General features: G+C 37.2%; 1 protein-coding gene across 1 annotated transcript; it reads left to right on the top strand.

The window, feature by feature from the left end:
• Positions 1-16,733: 16,733 nt before the first annotated feature.
• On the top strand, positions 16,734-23,223 carry LOC113023353 (F-BAR and double SH3 domains protein 2-like). The gene is made up of 5 exons (XM_026169367.1): positions 16,734-17,481; positions 18,816-18,911; positions 20,829-20,912; positions 22,403-22,586; positions 22,671-23,223. The coding sequence occupies exons 2-5, from the start codon at positions 18,858-18,860 to the stop codon at positions 22,850-22,852; spliced, it is 504 nt and encodes a 167-aa protein (XP_026025152.1). The 5' UTR covers positions 16,734-17,481; positions 18,816-18,857; the 3' UTR covers positions 22,853-23,223.
• Positions 23,224-24,598: the final 1,375 nt, after the last annotated feature.

Here is a 24,598-nt window from a genome sequence, read left to right as displayed (position 1 = left end):
AAAGCGTATACATTTGACGCCGTTTTCGCATAGCATTGTGGAAAGCGAACTGGAGCCTTTTTAAAAACAATGACACATTGTAGACTACGTCCACACATACACGGGTATTTCTGAAAACTGAGATTTTTCGTTTTTTTTTTTAAATCCCATTCACACCTCAACACCAAAAACGAAGGAAAATGCTGCCAGGAGCATGCCAAAGCAACAGGTGGCGCTATATTCCTAACCGTGTAGAAATGTTGGCCAATCAGATGTCTAGACGCCTGGGCGGGAAAGAGTAAACAAAGATGGCGGCGCAAAGAAGCAGAACCGAGTACTATGTGTGGAGGGACCGTAACTGTCTGTGTATGTAAGCATTTAAACACTACAGAGAGTAAAATTAACAGTATTTTGTCTAAGTCCGCCATTGTAGAAATTAATTTCACCGAAACAATAACTTGGCGCACAGTGTGACGTCAAAAAAGGCGCACACCTTTGACCCTGCGTTTTCTCCGTTTTCCTTGTCCATAGTAAACGCAAAAACGGAGTTCTTGAAAATCTCCACCCAGGCAGGAATTTTTAAAACTCTCCGTTTTCAGTGGACGAAAGGTACAAACGCATAGATAAATCTACGTTTTCAAAAATACCCATACATGTGGACATAGCCTAGTCAAGTGATGCAATCATGTGATAAATTGTGACAGCCCCGTTAAAGATTAATATCAGTTTGTACATCCTCCAGATAGCTTTTCTTCAAATTCTTTAATTCTCAATCGCTTTTGTAACTTTGTACTTTTGTATTACTTGCAGCAACAACTCCACCTCATTGTTAGTCCATTTAAAAAACTAGTCGCTTTTCCTTTTCATTTTGCTGCATGTTTCAAAGAGCCGGAAAGTAAATAAACGGCAGACAGAAATGAGGCAGGTCGAGTCACCTTGCGTTTCACGCATGCGCAGTGCTGGAACAACTCTGTCAAAACGGTAGTTTGGACACGAGCATTTTCAGACAAAAACACCTTTTTCAAATTGATCCGGCCTAGTGTGACGTAAGATCACAGGCCGTTCCAATGACGTCACCAATCACCACACTTCAAAGCACAAAGCCTGCGTTGTCACAGTAACGCATTCTGCGATAGGAGGTCATATATAGGAGTGAACTTGACTCTCACACAGCCTTAACTGTCTGTCTGTCCTCATGTCTCCTGTCACCCTGCATGTTTCTAAGGTTAGTTTTCTCCATATTTATATTGTTCTTGTAGTTTTTGTCCTCTGGTTTTTGTCCTTGAGGTTTGAATATGTGTTTGAATATGTGTGTGTGTGTGTGTGTGTTTGTGTTTGTGTGTGTAAATATATATATATATATATATGTATATGTTTTTTGTCCACAGATGAGGTTTGAAGTGTCTGTGTGGTGCAGCTGGTCTGGTCTGTCTCTGTACAGTCGAGGCTGCACCCACCCATAAAACGGTGGAGGCTCACCAGGATATGCACACCTCACAAGTTCCCGGCTCTCTCGACTCGGTTGAAGACGGGTTTCTTGGAGAAGGGGAGGGCAGTGAGGCACAGTCCCCCGTCCCCACTTTCTTGCACTGAGGTCTGTTGCAAATATTTTTCACTTTGTTGAATTCTCCCAATTCTTTGAATCTTTGGGCTGAAGGAAGGACAATATTCGGTGTATCAATGCTCAATCAACAATCATTTATTTCCATACAATTCAACAATAAGAGCATTACAACGTCCGGACGGGAGAGATGCTACCAGAGGGTCAAACACATGTCTCAGAATGGTGACGGGTTGCTCAGCTTTTTATAGTCTCTAGTGGCCCCCAGCTAGTCGTAAAAGCCAAAACATCACATTTTTTCTCTGTTACAGCGCCTAAGTTATGACCTCGGCAGTTGTTTCTCTGCTTTCTGTAAGGTGGGGGTGTGGAATGTGGTCTGTCTATCTCCCCTGTCTTTAGACACAGAGTCTCCTGCTTACAACCTTCTCTTCATGATTCAACAATTAAGCATGTCAAGAAAACAGTGTAACACATTCCCAGCAGATCAAGGATACAGAGTGATGCACATTTATCTAATGAACTAATATGTGAATATGTTCTGTTAACTCAAAAGTATAATGAGAACTACACTACATACAGCTCACACACTCTATATTAAAGGGTATAATGTGATCTACAGCAGTATTCTAATTCAACTACTTTGATTACATATATAAAGTAACATATAATAACAGAATAATCTAATAACTTGTTTTTATGTCTTATCATGTTTATATGTGTATTTATGTCTTGTATTGCTGGTAAGTAACTTTCTTGCACTGAGGTCTGTTTGTTGCAAATATCTTTGACTTGTTTTTATGTCTTGTAATCTTTATGTGTGTATTTATGTCTTGTATTGCTGGTAAGTAACTTTCTTGCACTGAGGTCTGTTTGTTGCAAATATCTTTGACTTGTTTTTATGTCTTATCATGTTTATATGTGTATTTATGTCTTGTATTGCTGGTAAGTAACTTTCTTGCACTGAGTTTTGTTTGTTGCAAATATCTTTGATTTGTTTTTATGTCTTATCATGTTTATATGTGTATTTATGTCTTGTATTGCTGGTAAGTAACTTTCTTGCACTGAGTTTTGTTTGTTGCAAATATCTTTGATTTGTTTTTATGTCTTGTAATCTTTATGTGTGTATTTATGTCTTGTATTGCTGGTAAGTAACTTTCTTGCACTGAGGTCTGTTTGTTGCAAATATCTTTGACTTGTTTTTATGTCTTATCATGTTTATATGTGTATTTATGTCTTGTATTGCTGGTAAGTAACTTTCTTGCACTGAGGTCTGTTTGTTGCAAATATCTTTGACTTGTTTTTATGTCTTATCATGTTTATATGTGTATTTATGTCTTGTATTGCTGGTAAGTAACTTTATTGAACTGAGTTTTGTTTGTTGCAAATATCTTTGACTTGTTTTTATGTCTTGTAATCTTTATGTGTGTATTTATGTCTTGTATTGCTGGTAAGTAACTTTCTTGCACTGAGTTTTTTTTGTTGCAAATATCTTTGATTTGTTTTTATGTCTTATCATGTTTATATGTGTATTTATGTCTTGTATTGCTGGTAAGTAACTTTCTTGCACTGAGGTCTGTTTGTTGCAAATATCTTTGACTTGTTTTTATGTCTTGTAATCTTTATGTGTGTATTTATGTCTTGTATTGCTGGTAAGTAACTTTCTTGCACTGAGGTCTGTTTGTTGCAAATATCTTTGACTTGTTTTTATGTCTTGTAATCTTTATGTGTGTATTTATGTCTTGTATTGCTGGTAAGTAACTTTCTTGCACTGAGTTTTGTTTGTTGCAAATATCTTTGACTTGTTTTTATGTCTTATCATGTTTATATGTGTATTTATGTCTTGTATTGCTGGTAAGTAACTTTCTTGCACTGAGGTCTGTTTGTTGCAAATATCTTTGACTTGTTTTTATGTCTTGTAATGTTTATGTGTGTATTTATGTCTTGTATTGCTGGTAAGTAACTTTCTTGCACTGAGGTCTTTTTGTTGCAAATATCTTTGATTTGTTTTTATGTCTTATCATGTTTATATGTGTATTTATGTCTTGTAATGTTTATATGTGTATTTATGTCTTGTATTGCAGGTAAGTAACTTTCTTGCACTGAGTTTTTTTTGTTGCAAATATCTTTGATTTGTTTTTATGTCTTATCATGTTTATATGTGTATTTATGTCTTGTAATGTTTATATGTGTATTTATGTCTTGTATTGCTGGTAAGTAACTTTCTTGCACTGAGCTCTATTTGTTGCAAATATCTTTGACCTGTTTTTATGTCTTATAATGTTTATGTGTGTATTTATGTCTTGTAATGATTATTTGTGTATGTATGTCTTGTATTGCTGGTAAGTAACTTTCTTGCACTGAGGTCTGTTTGTTGCAAATATCTTTGACTTGTTTTTATGTCTTCTAATGTTTTTGTGTGTATTTATGTCTTGTAATGATTATGTGTGTATGTATGTCTTGTATTGCTGGTAAGTAACTTTCTTGCACTGAGGTCTGTTTATTGCAAATATCTTTGACTTGTTTTTATGTCTTGTAATGTTTATGTGTGTATTTATGTCTTGTATTGCTGGTAAGTAACTTTCTTGCACTGAGGTCTGTTTGTTGCAAATATCTTTGACTTGTTTTTATGTCTTATAATGTTTATGTGTGTATTTATGTCTTGTAATGTTTATATGTGTATTTATGTCTTGTATTGCTGGTAAGTAACTTTCTTGCACTGAGGTCTGTTTATTGCAAATATCTTTGACCTGTTTTTATGTCTTGTAATGTTTATGTGTGTATTTATGTCTTCAATTGCTGTTAAGTAACTTTCTTGCACTGAGGTCTGTTTATTGCAAATATCTTTGACCTGTTTTTATGTCTTATAATGTTTATGTGTGTATTTATGTCTTGTAATGATTATTTGTGTATGTATGTGTTGCATTGCTGGTAAGTAACTTTCTTGCACTGAGGTGTGTTTGTTGCAAATATCTTTGACTTGTTTTTATGTCTTCTAATGTTTATGTGTGTATTTATGTCTTGTAATGATTATGTGTGTATGTATGTCTTGTATTGCTGGTAAGTAACTTTCTTGCACTGAGGTCTGTTTATTGCAAATATCTTTGACTTGTTTTTATGTCTTGTAATGTTTATGTGTGTATTTATGTCTTGTATTGCTGGTAAGTAACTTTCTTGCACTGAGGTCTGTTTGTTGCAAATATCTTTGACTTGTTTTTATGTCTTATAATGTTTATGTGTGTATTTATGTCTTGTATTGCTGGTAAGTAACTTTCTTGCACTGAGGTCTGTTTATTGCAAATATCTTTGACCTGTTTTTATGTCTTGTAATGTTTATGTGTGTATTTATGTCTTGTATTGCTGGTAAGTAACTTTCTTGCACTGAGGTCTGTTTGTTGCAAATATCTTTGACTTGTTTTTATGTCTTATCATGTTTATATGTGTATTTATGTCTTGTATTGCTGGTAAGTAACTTTCTTGCACTGAGGTCTGTTTGTTGCAAATATCTTTGACTTGTTTTTATGTCTTGTAATGTTTATATGTGTATTTATGTCTTGTATTGCTGGTAAGTAACTTTCTTGCACTGAGTTTTTTTTGTTGCAAATATCTTTGATTTGTTTTTATGTCTTATCATGTTTATATGTGTATTTATGTCTTGTATTGCTGGTAAGTAACTTTATTGCACTGAGGTCTGTTTGTTGCAAATATCTTTGACTTGTTTTTATGTCTTGTAATGTTTATGTGTGTATTTATGTCTTGTATTGCTGGTAAGTAACTTTCTTGCACTGAGTTTTGTTTGTTGCAAATATCTTTGATTTGTTTTTATGTCTTGTAATGTTTATGTGTGTATTTATGTCTTGTATTGCTGGTAAGTAACTTTCTTGCACTGAGGTCTGTTTGTTGCAAATATCTTTGACTTGTTTTTATGTCTTATCATGTTTATATGTGTATTTATGTCTTGTATTGCTGGTAAGTAACTTTATTGCACTGAGGTCTGTTTGTTGCAAATATCTTTGACTTGTTTTTATGTCTTGTAATGTTTATATGTGTATTTATGTCTTGTATTGCTGGTAAGTAACTTTCTTGCACTGAGTTTTTTTTTGTTGCAAATATCTTTGATTTGTTTTTATGTCTTATCATGTTTATATGTGTATTTATGTCTTGTATTGCTGGTAAGTAACTTTCTTGCACTGAGTTTTGTTTGTTGCAAATATCTTTGACTTGTTTTTATGTCTTGTAATCTTTATGTGTGTATTTATGTCTTGTATTGCTGGTAAGTAACTTTCTTGCACTGAGGTCTGTTTGTTGCAAATATCTTTGACTTGTTTTTATGTCTTGTAATCTTTATGTGTGTATTTATGTCTTGTATTGCTGGTAAGTAACTTTCTTGCACTGAGTTTTGTTTGTTGCAAATATCTTTGACTTGTTTTTATGTCTTATCATGTTTATATGTGTATTTATGTCTTGTATTGCTGGTAAGTAACTTTCTTGCACTGAGGTCTGTTTGTTGCAAATATCTTTGACTTGTTTTTATGTCTTGTAATGTTTATGTGTGTATTTATGTCTTGTATTGCTGGTAAGTAACGTTCTTGCACTGAGGTCTGTTTGTTGCAAATATCTTTGACTTGTTTTTATGTCTTGTAATGTTTATATGTGTATTTATGTCTTGTATTGCTGGTAAGTAACTTTCTTGCACTGAGTTTTTTTTGTTGCAAATATCTTTGATTTGTTTTTATGTCTTATCATGTTTATATGTGTATTTATGTCTTGTATTGCTGGTAAGTAACTTTCTTGCACTGAGTTTTGTTTGTTGCAAATATCTTTGACTTGTTTTTATGTCTTGTAATGTTTATGTGTGTATTTATGTCTTGTATTGCAGGTAAGTAACTTTCTTGCACTGAGTTTTGTTTGTTGCAAATATCTTTGACTTGTTTTTATGTCTTGTAATCTTTATGTGTGTATTTATGTCTTGTATTGCTGGTAAGTAACTTTCTTGCACTGAGGTCTGTTTGTTGCAAATATCTTTGACTTGTTTTTATGTCTTGTAATCTTTATGTGTGTATTTATGTCTTGTATTGCTGGTAAGTAACTTTCTTGCACTGAGTTTTGTTTGTTGCAAATATCTTTGACTTGTTTTTATGTCTTATCATGTTTATATGTGTATTTATGTCTTGTATTGCTGGTAAGTAACGTTCTTGCCCTGAGATCTGTTTGTTGCAAATATCTTTGACTTGTTTTTATGTCTTGCAGTTTTTATGTGTGTATTTATGTCTTGTATTGCTGGTAAGTAACGTTCTTGCACTGAGGTCTGTTTGTTGCAAATATCTTTGACTTGTTTTTATGTCTTATAATGTTTATGTGTGTATTTATGTCTTGTATTGCAGGTAAGATACTTTCTTGCACTGAGTTTTTTTTGTTGCAAATATCTGTCTTGTAATTTTTATGTGTGTATTTATGTCTTGTATTGCTGGTAAGTAACTTTCTTGCACTGAGGTCTGTTATTGCAAATATCTTTGATTGTTTTTATGTCTTTTAATGTTTATGTGTGTATTATGTCTTATTGCTGTAAGTAACTTTCTTGCACTGAGGTCTGTTTTTGCAAATATCTTTGACTTGTTTTATGTCTGTAATGTTTATGTGTGTATTTATGTCTTGTATTGCTGGTAAGTAACTTTCTTGCACTGAGGTCTGTTTGTTTGCAAATATCTTTGACTTGCTTTTATGTCTTTATAATGTTTATGTGTGTATTTATGTCTGGTATTGCTGTTAAATGTGTATTTATGTCTTGTATTGCTGGTAAGTAACTTTCTTGCACTGAGGTCTGTTTATTGCAAATATCTTTGACTTGTTTTTATGTCTTTTAATGTTTATGTGTGTATGTATGTCTTCAATTGCTCCTAAGTAACTTTCTTGCACTGAGGTCTGTTTATTGCAAATATCTTTGACTTGTTTTTATGTCTTATAATGTTTATGTGTGTATTTATGTCTTGTATTGCTGGTAAGTAACTTTCTTGCACTGAGGTCTGTTTGTTGCAAATATCTTTGACTTGTTTTTATGTCTTATAATGTTTATGTCTGTATGTATGTCTTCAATTGCTGTTAAGTAACTTTCTTGCACTGAGGTCTGTTTGTTGCAAATATCTTTGACTTGTTTTTATGTCTTATAATGTTTATGTCTGTATGTATGTCTTCAATTGCTGTTAAGTAACTTTCTTGCACTGAGTTTTGTTTTGTTGCAAATATCTTTGATTTGTTTTTATGTCTTGTAATCTTTATGTGTGTATTTATGTCTTGTATTGCTGGTAAGTAACTTTCTTGCACTGAGTTTTGTTTGTTGCAAATATCTTTGACTTGTTTTTATGTCTTGTAATCTTTATGTGTGTATTTATGTCTTGTATTGCTGGTAAGTAACTTTATTGCACTGAGGTCTGTTTGTTGCAAATATCTTTGACTTGTTTTTATGTCTTGTAATGTTTATGTGTGTATTTATGTCTTGTATTGCTGGTAAGTAACTTTATTGCACTGAGGTCTGTTTGTTGCAAATATCTTTGATTTGTTTTTATGTCTTATCATGTTTATATGTGTATTTATGTCTTGTATTGCTGGTAAGTAACTTTATTGCACTGAGTTTTGTTTGTTGCAAATATCTTTGACTTGTTTTTATGTCTTGTAATCTTTATGTGTGTATTTATGTCTTGTATTGCTGGTAAGTAACTTTATTGCACTGAGGTCTGTTTGTTGCAAATATCTTTGACTTGTTTTTATGTCTTATCATGTTTATATGTGTATTTATGTCTTGTATTGCTGGTAAGTAACTTTCTTGCACTGAGTTTTGTTTGTTGCAAATATCTTTGACTTGTTTTTATGTCTTGTAATGTTTATATGTGTATTTATGTCTTGTATTGCTGGTAAGTAACTTTCTTGCACTGAGTTTTGTTTGTTGCAAATATCTTTGACTTGTTTTTATGTCTTGTAATGTTTATGTGTGTATTTATGTCTTGTATTGCTGGTAAGTAACTTTCTTGCACTGAGTTTTGTTTGTTGCAAATATCTTTGATTTGTTTTTATGTCTTGTAATCTTTATGTGTGTATTTATGTCTTGTATTGCTGGTAAGTAACTTTCTTGCACTGAGGTCTGTTTGTTGCAAATATCTTTGACTTGTTTTTATGTCTTATCATGTTTATATGTGTATTTATGTCTTGTATTGCTGGTAAGTAACTTTCTTGCACTGAGGTCTGTTTATTGCGAATATCTTTGAGTTGTTTTTATGTCTTTTAATGTTTATGTGTGTATGTATGTCTTCAATTGCTGTTAAGTAACTTTCTTGCACTGAGGTCTGTTTATTGCAAATATCTTTGACCTGTTTTTATGTCTTGTAATGTTTATGTGTGTATTTATGTCTTGTATTGCTGGTAAGTAACTTTCTTGCACTGAGGTCTGTTTGTTGCAAATATCTTTGATCTGTTTTTATGTCTTATAATGTTTATGTGTGTATTTATGTCTTGTATTGCTGGTAAGTAACTTTCTTGCACTGAGGTCTGTTTGTTGCAAATATCTTTGACTTGTTTTTATGTCTTTTAATGTTTATGTGTGTATGTATGTCTTCAATTGCTCTTAAGTAACTTTCTTGCACTGAGGTCTGCTTGTTGCAAATATCTTTGACCTGTTTTTATGTCTTGTAAACTTTATGTGTGTATTTATGTCTTGTATTGCTGGTAAGTAACTTTCTTGCACTGAGGTCTGTTTGTTGCAAATATCTTTGACTCATTTTTATGTCTTGTAATCTTTATGTGTGTATTTATGTCTTGTATTGCTGGTAAGTAACTTTCTTGCACTGAGTTTTGTTTGTTGCAAATATCTTTGACTTGTTTTTATGTCTTATCATGTTTATATGTGTATTTATGTCTTGTATTGCTGGTAAGTAACTTTCTTGCACTGAGGTCTGTTTGTTGCAAATATCTTTGACTTGTTTTTATGTCTTGTAATGTTTATATGTGTATTTATGTCTTGTATTGCTGGTAAGTAACTTTCTTGCACTGAGTTTTGTTTGTTGCAAATATCTTTGACTTGTTTTTATGTCTTGTAATGTTTATGTGTGTATTTATGTCTTGTATTGCTGGTAAGTAACTTTCTTGCACTGAGTTTTGTTTGTTGCAAATATCTTTGATTTGTTTTTATGTCTTGTAATGTTTATGTGTGTATTTATGTCTTGTATTGCTGGTAAGTAACTTTCTTGCACTGAGGTCTGTTTATTGCGAATATCTTTGAGTTGTTTTTATGTCTTTTAATGTTTATGTGTGTATGTATGTCTTCAATTGCTGTTAAGTAACTTTCTTGCACTGAGGTCTGTTTATTGCAAATATCTTTGACCTGTTTTTATGTCTGGTAATGTTTATGTGTGTATTTATGTCTTGTATTGCTGGTAAGTAACTTTCTTCCACTGAGGTCTGTTTGTTGCAAATATCTTTGACTTGCTTTTATGTTTTATAATGTTTATGTGTGTATTTATGTCTTGTATTGCTGGTAAGTAACTTTCTTGCACTGAGGTCTGTTTATTGCAAATATCTTTGACTTGTTTTTATGTCTTTTAATGTTTATGTGTGTATGTATGTCTTCAATTGCTCCTAAGTAAATTTCTTGCACTGAGGTCTGTTTATTGCAAATATCTTTGACTTGTTTTTATGTCTTTTAATGTTTATGTGTGTATTTATGTCTTGTATTGCTGGTAAGTAACTTTCTTGCACTGAGGTCTGTTTGTTGCAAATATCTTTGACTTGCTTTTATGTTTTATAATGTTTATGTGTGTATTTATGTCTTGTATTGCTGGTAAGTAACTTTCTTGCACTGAGGTCTGTTTATTGCAAATATCTTTGACTTGTTTTTATGTCTTTTAATGTTTATGTGTGTATGTATGTCTTCAATTGCTCTTAAGTAAATTTCTTGCACTGAGGTCTGTTTATTGCAAATATCTTTGACTTGTTTTTATGTCTTATAATGTTTATGTGTGTATGTATGTCTTGTAATGTTTATGTGTGTATTTATGTCTTGTATTGCTGGTAAGTAACTTTCTTGCACTGAGGTCTGTTTGTTGCAAATATCTTTGACTTGTTTTTATGTCTTCTAATGTTTATGTGTGTATGTATGTCTTGTATTGCTGGTAAGTAACTTTCTTGCACTGAGGTCTGTTTGTTGCAAATATCTTTGACTTGTTTTTATGTCTTGTAATGTTTATGTGTGTATTTATGTCTTGTATTGCTGGTAAGTAACTTTCTTGCACTGAGGTCTGTTTATTGCAAATATCTTTGACTTGTTTTTATGTCTTCTAATGTTTATGTGTGTATTTATGTCTTGTATTGCTGGTAAGTAACTTTCTTGCACTGAGGTCTGTTTGTTGCAAATATCTTTGACTTGTTTTTATGTCTTATAATGTTTATGTCTGTATGTATGTCTTCAATTGCTGTTAAGTAACTTTCTTGCACTGAGGTCTGTTTGTTGCAAATATCTTTGACCTGTTTTTATGTCTTATAATGTTTATATTTGTACTTATGTCTTGTATTGCTGGTAAGTAACTTTCTTGCACTGAGGTCTGTTTATTGCAAATATCTTTGACCTGTTTTTATGTCTTATAATGTTTATATTTGTACTTATGTCTTGTATTGCTGGTAAGTAACTTTCTTGCACTTAGGTCTGTTTGTTGCAAATATCTTTGACCTGTTTTTATGTCTTATAATGTTTATATTTGTACTTATGTCTTGTATTGCTGGTAAGTAACTTTCTTGCACTTAGGTCTGTTTATTGGAAATATCTTTGACCTGTTTTTATGTCTTATAATGTTTATATTTGTACTTATGTCTTGTATTGCTGGTAAGTAACTTTCTTGCACTGAGGTCTGTTTGTTGCAAATATCTTTGACTTGTTTTTATGTCTTGTAATGTTTATGTGTGTATTTATGTCTTGTATTGCTGGTAAGTAACTTTCTTGCACTGAGGTCTGTTTGTTGCAAATATCTTTGACTTGTTTTTATGTCTTATAATGTTTATGTGTGTATTTATGTCTTGTAATGTTTATGTGTGTATTTATGTCTTGTATTGCTGGTAAGTAACTTTCTTGCACTGAGGTCTGTTTATTGCAAATATCTTTGACCTGTTTTTATGTCTTGTAATGTTTATGTGTGTATTTATGTCTTGTATTGCTGGTAAGTAACTTTCTTGCACTGAGGTCTGTTTATTGCAAATATCTTTGACTTGTTTTTATGTCTTATAATGTTTATGTGTGTATTTATGTCTTGTAATGTTTATGTGTGTATGTATGTCTTGTATTGCTGGTAAGTAACTTTCTTGCACTGAGGTCTGTTTGTTGCAAATATCTTTGACTTGTTTTTATGTCTTCTAATGTTTATGTGTGTATGTATGTCTTGGATTGCTGGTAAGTAACTTTCTTGCACTGAGGTCTGTTTGTTGCAAATATCTTTGACTTGTTTTTATGTCTTCTAATGTTTATGTGTGTATGTATGTCTTGGATTGCTGGTAAGTAACTTTCTTGCACTGAGGTCTGTTTGTTGCAAATATCTTTGACTTGCTTTTATGTCTTCTAATGTTTATGTGTGTATTTATGTCTTCAATTGCTGGTAAGTAACTTTCTTGCACTGAGGTCTGTTTGTTGCAAATATCTTTGACTTGTTTTTATGTCTTGTAATGTTTATGTGTGTATTTATGTCTTGTATTGCTGGTAAGTAACTTTCTTGCACTGAGGTCTGTTTATTGCAAATATCTTTGACCTGTTTTTATGTCTTATAATGTTTATATTTGTACTTATGTCTTCAATTGCTGGTAAGTAACTTTCTTGCACTGAGGTCTGTTTGTTGCAAATATCTTTGACTTGTTTTTATGTCTTCTAATGTTTATGTGTGTATGTATGTCTTCAATTGCTGTTAAGTAACTTTCTTGCACTGAGGTCTGTTTGTTGCAAATATCTTTGACCTGTTTTTATGTCTTATAATGTTTATATTTGTACTTATGTCTTGTATTGCTGGTAAGTAACTTTCTTGCACTGAGGTCTGTTTGTTGCAAATATTTTTCACTTGTTTTTATGTCTTGTAATGTTTATGTCTGTATGTATGTCTTGTATTGCTAATTGTTAGGAACCCTAACTTTATTTATTTTTTTAATAGTAAGATGTATGTATGTATGTATGTGTGTGTGTGTGTGTGTGTGTTTGTGTGTGTGTATACATGTGTGTCTGTCTGTGTGTGTGTGTGTGTGTGTGTGTGTGTGTGTGTGTGTGTGTGTGTGTGTGTGTGTATATATGTGTGTCTGTCTGTGTGTGTGTGTGTGTGTGTGTGTATATGTGTGTCTGTCTGTCTGTGTGTGTCTGTTTATTGTCCACAGATCAGGTTTGAAGTGTCTGTGTGGTGCAGCTGGTCTGGTCTGTCTCTGTACAGTCGAGGCTGCACCCACCCATAAAACGGTGGAGGCTCACCAGGACATGCACACCTCACAAGTTCCCGGCTCTCTCGGCTCGGTTGAAGACGGGTTTCTTGGAGAAGGGGAGGGCAGTGAGGCACAGTCCCCCGTCCCCCGACGCCCCTCGCGATGCCCCTCCTTCTTCGACTAACCCTCTGCAGAGGAGCCGTGAGAGCCAGGAACTTGTGAGTTTTGTATATCCACTCAGGCATCCTTCATACCTGGTCTGTAGGAAGTTCCTGTCAGAAGGAGGATGGACAGTGAACATTTTAAGCCCACTCGGCAGCGACAGATGGCCACCCCTTCCTGAGCCTGGTTCTGTCGGAGGTTTCTCCCTGTTAAAAGGGAGTTTTTCCTCCCCACCGTCGCCAAGTGCTTGCTCATAGGGGATTTTTTGGGCTTTTTTTCTTAAAACCAACCGCTGATAAGTTCACTGGCATCAAGTTTAGGACTCTGCAAATATTTAAATGGATAATTCGTCATCAAGTGAGGAATGATCCATTTAAATCATATTTGAGAGTCACATATATTTGTATATAAATATGATTTGTTGGACAATAAGGCAAATCACAGACTAATTTGGACAATTGGGAAAAATTAAATAAATAAAAAAAATTGGATAAAATGCATGTGTCATTGTTTCATATTGATTTCAAATAACATACCATTTGATTTCAACATATTTTTGTTACACTTGCAGTGGTGTTATTTTGTTATGATCCTGTTCCTTTTAAATATAAATATAAACCATCTAAATAGAAATGGAAAACTAGAAAGATTAAAAATATAGCTTTACTAATCTGAAAGTTATTTGTCATTGGATCCATCATTCCCACAGTGGAAACACATTATCTCATATTATGTTCAATTCAGTAGTTAAAAGTATAAAATTTAATAATGTCTATTTTTAGTTTACTTTGTTAATAAACACATTTTTTAGTATTTTAGAAACACTAACATCATACATATCCAAATATGAAGCAATGTTTTAACTCCCATTTACATACAGACCTGTGGCCAACTTTATAAACCATTTTGAATTTTTCCAGCTGAGGCGTTCAAAATAGATATACTTTTGATTGTCACAGTGTTCTTTGGGCAGCTGCCTGCCTAATATAACATAACATCACCACAATATTTTACATTAAATGAGGAAATGTATCTTTGTTTCCTCAGCTAAGACTGCTTGGCTGCTGTAGCTTGTGTTTATGTTGAGAGTGACATCTGATTTAAAAGCAAGAAGCAAAAGCCACTGAGCACCATCAGTCAGCACAGAGGCAATGCTACAAATTTAAGGAATGAAGGTCAATTCTTTGTGTGTGTACATGCACAGAGCACATGTGCACACGGTTGTGCAGATTAACTCACAGATGTATATGACAACTCACGTTTGTGGCATTAACATTGTTTTCCAATCTTAAACAGAAACAGGAAGCTCCAACCCGGAGGGCGGTGCACTGTTGGACGGACCAATCGGAGTCTGCGCTGCGGGACTGTTTTGATCACGCGGACTGGGAAATGTTTCACGTGGCCGCCAGAGACATTGATGAATACACAGACTCAGTCTGTGGATTTATCAGGAAATGCGTGGAAGATGTCGTCCCATCCAGAACAGTCAAATCCTTCCCAAATCAAAAACCCTGGATTAACGGAGATGTTCGCGCGGCACTGGCGGCACGGAACACCGCCTTTGCCTCCGCGAACACATCGGACTACAAACACGCACATTACCAACTCCGGAAGACGATCAAAGCAGCCAAACGTGAGTACAGGGACAGGGTGGAACAACAGTTTGACAACCCTCGGAGTATGTGGCAGGGACTAAACACGATCACAGACTTTAGAGGGAAAACCAGCACACCGCAGACCACGGCCTCTCTGTGTGAGGATCTAAACGTATTCTACGCTAGATTCGACACAGCGAACACCATGAGACCGGACAGTGTGCGCACCGCGGATGACGTCAGTGCGCACACTGTGTCTGAGGAGGATGCGCGGAAGTGCTTCAGGAAGGTGAACGCACGCAAAGCTACAGGTCCGGACGGGATTCCCGGCCGCGTCCTCAGGTCATGCGCGGCTCAGCTGGCTGGAGTGTTCACGCACATCTTCAACCTTTCCCTCTCTCTGTCTGTAGTCCCAGCCTGCTTCAAAATGGCCACCATCGTCCCTGTACCCAAATCCTCCACCATCTCCTCATTGAACGACTGGCGACCTGTAGCCCTGACCCCCATCGTGAGCAAATGCTTCGAGAAGCTGGTCAGGGACTTCATCCGCTCTGCACTACCCGACTCACTGGACCCTCTACAGTTTGCATACCGCCACAACAGGTCCACTGATGATGCCATAGCCCTGACACTACACACTGCCCTGTCACACCTGGAGAAGAGAGACACGTATGTGAGGATGCTGTTTGTAGATTACAGCTCAGCATTCAATACCATCGTTCCCTCGAAGCTGGACAGGAAACTGCAGGATCTAGGACTGAGCAGCTCCCTCTGCAGCTGGATCCTTAGCTTCCTGTCTGACAGACGCCAGGTGGTCAGACTGGGCAGCATCACCTCATCCCCCATCACACTGAACACTGGTGCTCCACAGGGGTGTGTACTGAGCCCTCTCCTGTACTCACTCTACACCTACGACTGCACAGCCACTAACAGCTCCAACATCATTGTGAAGTTTGCGGACGACACTACAGTGGTGGGTCTTATCACCAACGGTGATGAGACGGCTTACAGGGAGGAGGTCAGCGCCCTGACCCACTGGTGTCAAGACAACCATCTCACCCTCAACGTCGCAAAGACAAAGGAGTTGATAGTGGACTTCCGGAGGTGCAGAGAAGTACACACCCCCATCACCATCAACGGCGCTGCTGTGGAGAGAGTGAGCAGCTTCCGGTTCCTTGGCGTACATCTGGCTGAGGATCTTACGTGGTCAGTACACACAAACAAAACAGTGAAGAAGGCGCAGCAGCGCCTCTTCTTTCTCAGGAGACTGAAAAGATTCGGCATGAGCCCCCGCATCCTCAGGACCTTCTATCACTGTGCCATTGAGAGCATCCTCACTGGATGCATCACCACCTGGTATGGCAACAGCACCGCCTACAACTGCAAAGCTCTCCAGCGAGTAGTGCGGTGCTCTGAACGGATAATTGGAGGTGAGCTTCCCTCCCTCCAAGACATCTACAGGAAGCGCTGCCTGAGGAAAGCGGGGAGGATCATCAAGGACTCCAGTCACCCCAGCCATAAACTGTTCAGACTGCTTCCATCAGGAAGGAGGTTCTGCAGCATCCGGTCCCGTACCAGCAGACTGAGAGACAGCTTTTTCCATCAGGCCATCAGACTGCTGAACACGTCATAGACACCTCAGCTTCACTACTGGAACTTCAACATTATGCACTCCACACTGTATATAAATGCCACTTGTTTTGCACATATTCAACTCTGTATTTTTTATATATTTTATTATTATTATTATTATTATTATTTTATTTTATTTTTTTACTATTTAATTTGTAAAAATGTGTATACACACACACACACACACACGTAGGAAAATATTTAGTATACACATCCAGAAATGCATACACTATTATATATTGTACATATATTTATTAGTTTCAGGTTGGCCATTCTTGTATTTTGCTCGTTTGTGTTGTTGTGTTTGCACATCTCTGTTGCTTGTGGGGCTCGCACACAAGAATTTCACTCGCATGTGCTGTGCCAGTGTGCCTGCACATGTGATGTGACAATAAAAAGTGATTTGATTTGATTTAAATGTAATACATACATTTCCGTCATTGGCCATAATTCTTGCAAGGAAGGGACTCAAAGGTCACAAGTTATTAAATAAAATTAATTAAACACACCATTAAAAGAAGTTCACTATTCACTCCTTAAACGTCATAGCTAGCAGCAGTTATTTATATCTATGAAAGAGAGAGCTTAATTGTTTGATTAAGCTTGATTGGAATGTCAGCTCCACACTGTGGCTGGTTGATTAAATAAGTTGGGGGAGCAAAAGTAAAATGAGCTACTTGTGGGATACTATTTAACTTGGCTTGGGTAAGCTGCTCATTTTATGCTCATTTTACTTTTCAGATGGTGTCAAGCCTGGCAGTTTGGTGTAATTGTTAGCCTTGTAATTCATAGTAATATATTTCTCACACACAACCTCAACCTCTGCCTCTCCATGTGAGCAGAGACGCAGCAGCATCTTGTTTCTACAGGAAGCCTGATTAAAATGTTAGGCATTTATACGGTGTACAAGATTAAAGAATATAAAACTGATATTACTAAACCTGATTTCCTTCCATCTATTTTCTGCTGCTTATCTGAGTCCGGTCATGATGCCCAGACGTCCCCCTCCCCAGCCACCTACTCCTGCTCTTCCTGGAGAACAGTGAGCCGCCACTCTGGTGCCTTTCGGTGTAAACGAGTAGCTTTCCAAATAACTCAGCTCTTCATCGTGTTTCTAAGGCAGAGGTCAGACATCCTTCAGAAGATGCTCATTTGTGTCAGATTTTAGTCATAGGTAAAGGTATGACTGTAGACTGACGGGTAAATCAACAGGGATCAATACCCTGCTCCTCTTTTTTCCAATACAAGTTCCTCTATCAAATCATTTTTTGACACTTGAGTCAGCAGTCCAAGCAGAGATGTCCAGAAGTTCCTTTTCCCACTTAAGTGGTATTTATGGTCACACAAATGCGTCTGACAACAGACAGGCAGCGAATACTGGGATACCACGGCGAGCCGGCCGAGATACATAATGTGTCCAGTGTGTGTTTGGTCTGCCCTTACCAGCTCGTCTAGGAGACATTCTGGAGGCCTCCTATTTCAGATGCCAGTCAAACCACCTACACTGGCTCCTTTCCTTTCTGTGAATGATCGCAGTTGAGGAGGAGAAGCTATGCTGTCCCCTGGTATGGTCTCCCCAAGGCAACTGGTTCTTGATGAGGGGCCAAACTTAAGTACAATTCAAAAGACCAAAGTTACTAGCCTGGGACCAGTACTGGGGAGGTTTCTTTGTTTTCCAGAACAGCTAATAGCTGTGCCCCATGAGTTCAGCTTAAAATATCCATACAGGTACTTCGTCCTCCCTCGGGTGGGCAGAGAGCTTTGTGGTCCAGGTTGTGGTCCAGTCCCCGGCTGCTTTAGCTGGCTTTAGAAAAAACCTGAAATTAGAATTAAAACTGTTTGTACCTTCACCTGTGTTACTTACAGTGATATGTTATGTCATTTGTTAACTGTCTCTTTAAGCTTTCAGCAGCTGGAGAGTTAAAAATAGTCTGTGTGAAAATAGGCAGGCGGTGAACTCGAGCCTGTGATACGTTTTTAATGTCAGGCTGTGACCACAAACACCAGAGTGGTCATCAGCATTCAGATCAGCTGATAGTAACCAGAAACGGCTTTATGGTCATTCTCTTAATTGTTATTGGCGTTTTCTTTTATTTGACTTGTTTAAAATAATAAAAAGCTGATTTGGGTTCATTTTATAAGCAAATCACATAACTTAATACAACAGAAATAAACTGACAGAGTAATGGAAAATAAAAAATTATAAATGTGGCCCCAAGCTACACGGATCACTGGCCACAATTCATTCAGCTGGAGGTCTTTTTTTTTTTCAAAGTTAATTTTAAATAGAAATAAATGTGGGCAAGAAATTAAAACTAAATAGGGAGCAAGCCTGAACCCTAAAGGCTTTACTAAGTGTTAATTATGCAGGTTTAGACATGGGCTGATTTGTAAGCTTGTGATAAACCTTAAATAAGTATATATGTATATTTTTGTCTGTTCCCTTGAAACGCATGCAGGTTCTGCAGGAGTTTCAACAGCAGCTGTTTGTGCAGAAGAACATGGCGTTCCAGCAAGCACCAGACTTCATGTTCCAGCCTGTCGACTCAGATACGGTAAATACTGATGTTTTTCTCTTTTTATTCATTATTAAATGCATAAAATATCACATGCGATTGCTTTTAGTGATTATTGGGGAAAATAAACTCGTATTTATTATGCATGGAATGAAATCCCCAACCTTAAAAATTTAGAACTTAACATGATTTCTCTAAAATGTTCAAGTAAAACTTGAAGAATAATTTTTGAAACTATTAAAATCCAAATCTCAAAGTGTTTGGGTTGCTTTTAATACAAATTTTGTAGCATAAAATAAGGTTCGTGTTTGACTAATTTAGTTGGCAGGAGGTGTTAATCAGTTTACCGGAAAATCAATTTCTACAGAAAAGTGAAGTGAAATGTGGATCCTTCAGGTTTGAACTGCACAGGTTGGAAACCACAGGTAAAATGCTGTAATGAACACAGATCAGAGGAGATTGTTGAGAAGTGGAACAAAGCTCAACAGATGACAGATTAATTTGTTTAGACAACAATCAATACAAAATCAGACGAGTGGAACAAGCAGCTCACGGGCATCCTGAAAGCTGAGCTGGCCGTGGCCACAAAAGCCCGGACTGGACTTGGCTCAGGACCTTGATGCTCAAAGCGGCTTTAGGCAGAGCAGATCCACCTTTTTGGTCCAGAGTTAAACATCTCAACAATACCAGATGCAGAAAAGATTTTTTTTTTTTTTTTAGACATTCATGATCACTGGAGTATGAAGCTTGAGAAGCTGGGTGATGACCTTTCCTCTAAATTGATACACAAGCAGGAAAAAATGTTCTAATTTTCTAAAAAATTGTAAGTAACAGACAAAGTAGCTCCATTGTTTGAGTGTCAATAATCTGTCTGCACTGAAATAAACAACTAATTTAAATAGATTTTAATCACAAAAGTGCTGCACACACATTATGGAACAGTCTGGGTAAGAAGTCAAAGCAGGAAACATAATAAGTCCTGCGTGATTGGTCTTTATCTTTGTTAGTCTGAACTATGAGCCTGAAGGCAGAACAGTGAACTTTGTACTGTACTCCTTGCCCTGCACAGGAACTTAGATTATTTCCCATTTTTAGTTTTTATTTACAGATGTGTTGTCTCATTTCCTCACCGTGGGACTATTTCCAGCTCGTGTTTGTTCCGACTTTATCAGACTGTTTATCTTCCTAAATAAATGCACAACCTCCACTTTTAATTAAATATTTGGATTGGACGTGGATCTTTAACATGTCACCAGGTGAAGGACTGGTGACATCCTTCAGAAGATGCTCATTTGTGTCAGATTTTAGTCATAGGTAAAGTTATGACTGTAGACTGACGGGTAAATCAACAGGGATCAATACCCTGCTCCTCTTTTTTCCAATACAAGTTCCTCTATCAAATCATTTTTTGACACTTGAGTCAGCAGTCCAAGCAGAGATGACCAGAAGTTCCTTTTCCCACTTAAGTGGTATTTATGGTCACACAAATGCGTCTGACAACAGACAGGCAGCGAATACTGGGATACCAGTTATAATTCTGACTTTGAAGTGAAGCCACTTTTTGTTTTGGCTGTTTTTAATCAGTTCCAGTCGTGTTTAACCCCCATTTAGATTTACTTTCCCAAACTTTGTGGCACTAATGATTCTGTGTCCAGGTTTAAAACACCTGCTCTTTGAATTTGTACAGAAATTCTAGTTTAAGTCTGAGTTTTGTGCTGCTTTGGAGTATTAGTTGTTTTATATTACCTGAGTCCTGAGTAAAGTGTGGTATAAATGCAGGCATGGTCTCAGTGTTTTCTTCAGTGTTCTGGCTGATGTTATTGAAGCCACAGTGAGCATTTTTGTCCGTTCACCAGTGTGGCGGTATTTGAAAAATATACATCACGGGTGAAATGAAGATGGTTAAACTGTTACATCGCAGCTTTAATTTGAATGAACGTGTTTGTCTGTCTGCAGGCTTCTCAGCCAGACGAGCTGACCATCGAGGAGCAGGAAATCTTGGAGGTCATCGATGATGGCGACATGGAGGACTGGGTCAAGGTACAAAAATAACACAAACACAGTTATGTAGCAGATGCACTCTCATGTTTGAGGGTTGGTTGTTTTGTGTATTAGTTCACTCTCTGGCTCTTAGACTGTTTGACAAACATTTAGTTTCAGTTTTTATAAGACCTCGCACCGGTACAGACTATCTACTGGACGTTTTAGTGTTTCTCTGGGATCAGTTGAACTGATGTGGCTTCAGGAATTAGAATAATTCAACTAAAATGCGTGCGGTGCATTGAGGCAGGTCAGGTTGGCCTGGGTGGTAGAAGCTCTGCTGAACATACAGACAAATCAAAAAATGTACAAATACACAGTTCTCTGCTTCTTTTTTGGCCCTGCAGCCGTAAAGGGCTGATGGGAGATTCTCGTCACGCAGCCGGGCAGGCAGGTGGGCGGGCATGGCACCCAAGTTTGTGAATGCAATAATTCATGAATGAGGCAGTTTTTAAATTCATACCTTAAGTGCAGCTACTGAAAATCTGGACCAAATCCTGATTGATGGTGATCCAATCCTGCCTCAGCAGCGCTCCGGTTTGATCACAGTTTGTCAGCTTCTGCTTTTTAACAGCGGTTCGTGGACTCTTGATCAGTTTGAGATCTGCGGAGTGACCTGGTCATGGATATAAAATGTTAATTTGATGATCTCCCAGCTACTTAGTTGTCATTTTCACTTTGTTTTTCACAGACTGTTACAAAGTTGCTCCTGGACCTTTGGGAGAAAATTTGAGAAGTCTTTGAGGACATTTTTCGGGTGGTCAGTGGTGTCTACTTAAATGTAGAAATGTCAGCTGTGGATGCTCCCATCATTGTGTGAAGTCATTCTTTTATAAACGCCTCTGCAGAGCTGCTGGTGTGTAGTCATTGTGTACTTTGTGTGTGGTTGTTTTCAGATCATTTCCCTGAAGGAACATTGTGCATTGTTGCTGTTTTACTTTTGTTTATTGTGTAAGTCTGGCTTTCCTGTGAGCCATTGTGCAAATGTTCCACGTGTTGAGCCAATATTTTATGTGTATTTACTTAGGTGATTATCTTTTCATATACAGATATAGTGTTTTAATGGGATATTTATTTTAATGAATATAATCATACATAAAAATGTGAGCAATATCATTTATATAGATCTGTTTTAGTGCTGTGATTCCCCACAGCATGCCCCAACAGAGATCCCAATACCTCTGAGTGTTTTCAATCTGAATGAAAATAAGTAAGCAGCGGAAGGGGAGGCCACCGGTGTTCATGAAATCAAGCTTCATGAATTCAGCAGAGGCTTGTTTAGGATTTTAGATTTCTCGTTAATTCAGGAAGAGAGAACAAAAGCTCTCCTATTATTCTCTTTGTGGCTGTTATTAAATTCTGGCGACGATGCAGTGATATTGTTACAGCCCTACTCTTTACATCTGACTTTATTTTTTCTCATTAGGAGTTTTCCTGTTGAAACATTTTTGGCTGTTGTCATCGTCTGTGTGCATTGTCTGTGTTTCCAGGCCAGAAACCGTAGCGGACAGGTGGGCTACGTCCCGGAGAAATACCTGCAGCTGCCCTCCTCCAACAGCCTGCTGAGCATGCTGCAGTCGCTGGCCGCGCTGGACGCCCGATCCCAGTCCTCCAGCAACTCCACCGAACCTGAAACCGAACTCCCAACCGGCTCCGTCAACGGAGACTCGAGGAGTGAGATCCGCCTCCACCAGATAATATCGGAGTTTTGATTTCCTGCTTTGTTTAATACCCTCGTTGCCACTGTCTGTGTTGCAGTTTCATTCGCAAAGGCTTTGTACGACTACGCGGGACAAACGGAAGATGAGCTGTCGTTCCCAGAAGGCGCCATCATCCCCATCCTGAGCAGAGAGACCCACGAGGACGATGGCTTCTGGGAGGGCGAGTTTAACGGCGTTGTTGGTGTAAGAGTTCAAATAATAGTTTGCAAAAGCTTGTGACTGCAAAATTGTGTCTGCCTAAGGGACAGTTTGTTCCAGGAGATAAGCGAGAAGATTAATAGGAAGCACCTGGCCTCCAGACGGAGAAGATGTCCTTTTAAATGTGTCAAAAGTCGTCAACAGAACATTTGTGGTTTTGAAACTTATGCCTGTGTTGTATCTGCTTGACGCATGAGGGGGCGTCATAAAAGTAAACCCTGATGGTATAAAACAACTGCTTGTGTATCATTGGGCGGAGATCGATGCTGTCTGTGGGCAGTGTTCATCTCCCCACGCGCGTGTTCATTAAAAACATTGTTTGACCGAAGCTCTTCTGGACCATTATTGTTTTGTGCTCACCCTCAATATTTGAACTCGTAACAAACAGCAATAACGGCAAAACATGTAATGGACGTGCTGGTCCACTAGACAACATCATGTTGATGTAAAGCTTTGGGTCTCTTATGCAAAGTAAAGAGGCTGAAATAAGGTGTCCATGAGTATCAGTTTTCAACATTCAGTATTAAGAGACAAAGACTGTACGGGTTGGGCCAGTCGTCAAGTCCTGGAGCAAAGTGAGCCTGCAAATCAATAAGATGCAAATCAGTTTATACCTTTCATATAATGTTTGAATTTGTTTATTCTGAGTTTTATTGTTCAGTTAGTTTCCACAGTTCATATATCATGTGTAATTTTTCATTAGTTTCAGTGTTTGTTTGTATTTTATTCTATTCATGATGGTTGTGTTGACAGATTTGTCCAAATTTAAAGCTATAGATGTGAACTTTTGGTTCCTTTATTATTACCTGTATAATTAGTTTCAGTCTTTGTGAAGTGGGGAAGGAGGACCCAAAAGCAGGACTCGTGCGATGGAGAGTGCTCTTTATTTACAGTGGAGTAAATAAGACAACACAACAATCCAGTGAGCTCCCTCGACTCCTGTGTCATGTCTTCACCCAAAACTCCGTGCTCTCTGCTCCGTGGCTGCTGTCCACCTGTGCTCCACTCTCCTCCTCCTGGGAAAAAAACAACAGAGGCAGCCGTCAGGACACCATGCCGCCTAATCAACAAAAAACAGTCCCAGTCTAAATAATCTAAAAGACCAACCACGGCTCCAGTGATGGCAACACACAGTTCTAGTGACCAACCCAGTGGGCGGCAATCGAGACAAAGCAGTTCAGGTGGCCTGCATACATTTAGTATCAGGCTTTACAAAAAAAAGTATCAACTATGTTAGGATCCATGTTCATCATGTCTGATGTGTGTTTACATTTGAAGGTGTTTGTGGATTTGTCACCTCTCTTCAAGGTGTGGTTTGTGTTTGATGCTGAAACAGATAAAGACTGCTGATTGGCTGAAGTGGGTTCAATAAAAATTGTTTGGTTGTTGGTTTGGGCACTGCTCAGGTCCACATTAAATAAACTGCTGCTCATGTGTGTTTGTAGGTTCTCAGTCATCCAGGTCATGGTTGTCTAAGGAGCCTGGAAAGAAAGCGACTTTACTTCTTTAAGGTTCTGGATGATGTTTAACTTCTGATCCAAGAAGCTTCTTCAGTTGATGTGCTTCCTTTGCTCATTTTCCACCTCTGCACAGTTTCGTTTGATGACAATGCAGTGCAGTTCTCCCAAACATACAACAGAGGGCGCTATGCACATTCACTGAAGTGCAGAAAAATACAAGTGGAGGAGGAAACAAACAGCAGCATCAAGAGAGAAAACTGAAGTGTTCAAAGCGAGTTACTTTAGTCTCTTATTGTAATATTAATCG

This window comes from Astatotilapia calliptera, chromosome 6, assembly GCF_900246225.1.
Source record: "Astatotilapia calliptera chromosome 6, fAstCal1.2, whole genome shotgun sequence".
Taxonomy (NCBI): Eukaryota; Metazoa; Chordata; class Actinopteri; order Cichliformes; family Cichlidae; genus Astatotilapia; species Astatotilapia calliptera.
Note: the sequence above shows the minus strand (reverse complement) of the source record. Positions and strands in the feature narration are given on the sequence as shown.

Bases quoted from the DNA above. Each gene is read 5' to 3' on its own strand.
- LOC113023353 (XM_026169367.1), top strand. From the start codon at position 18,858: ATGGCGTTCCAGCAAGCACCAGACTTCATGTTCCAGCCTGTCGACTCA. The intron at 18,912-20,828 runs GTAAATACTGAT...GTCTGTCTGCAG, and splicing joins AGCCTGTCGACTCAGATACG to GCTTCTCAGCCAGACGAGCT. The intron at 20,913-22,402 runs GTACAAAAATAA...CTGTGTTTCCAG, and splicing joins ACATGGAGGACTGGGTCAAG to GCCAGAAACCGTAGCGGACA.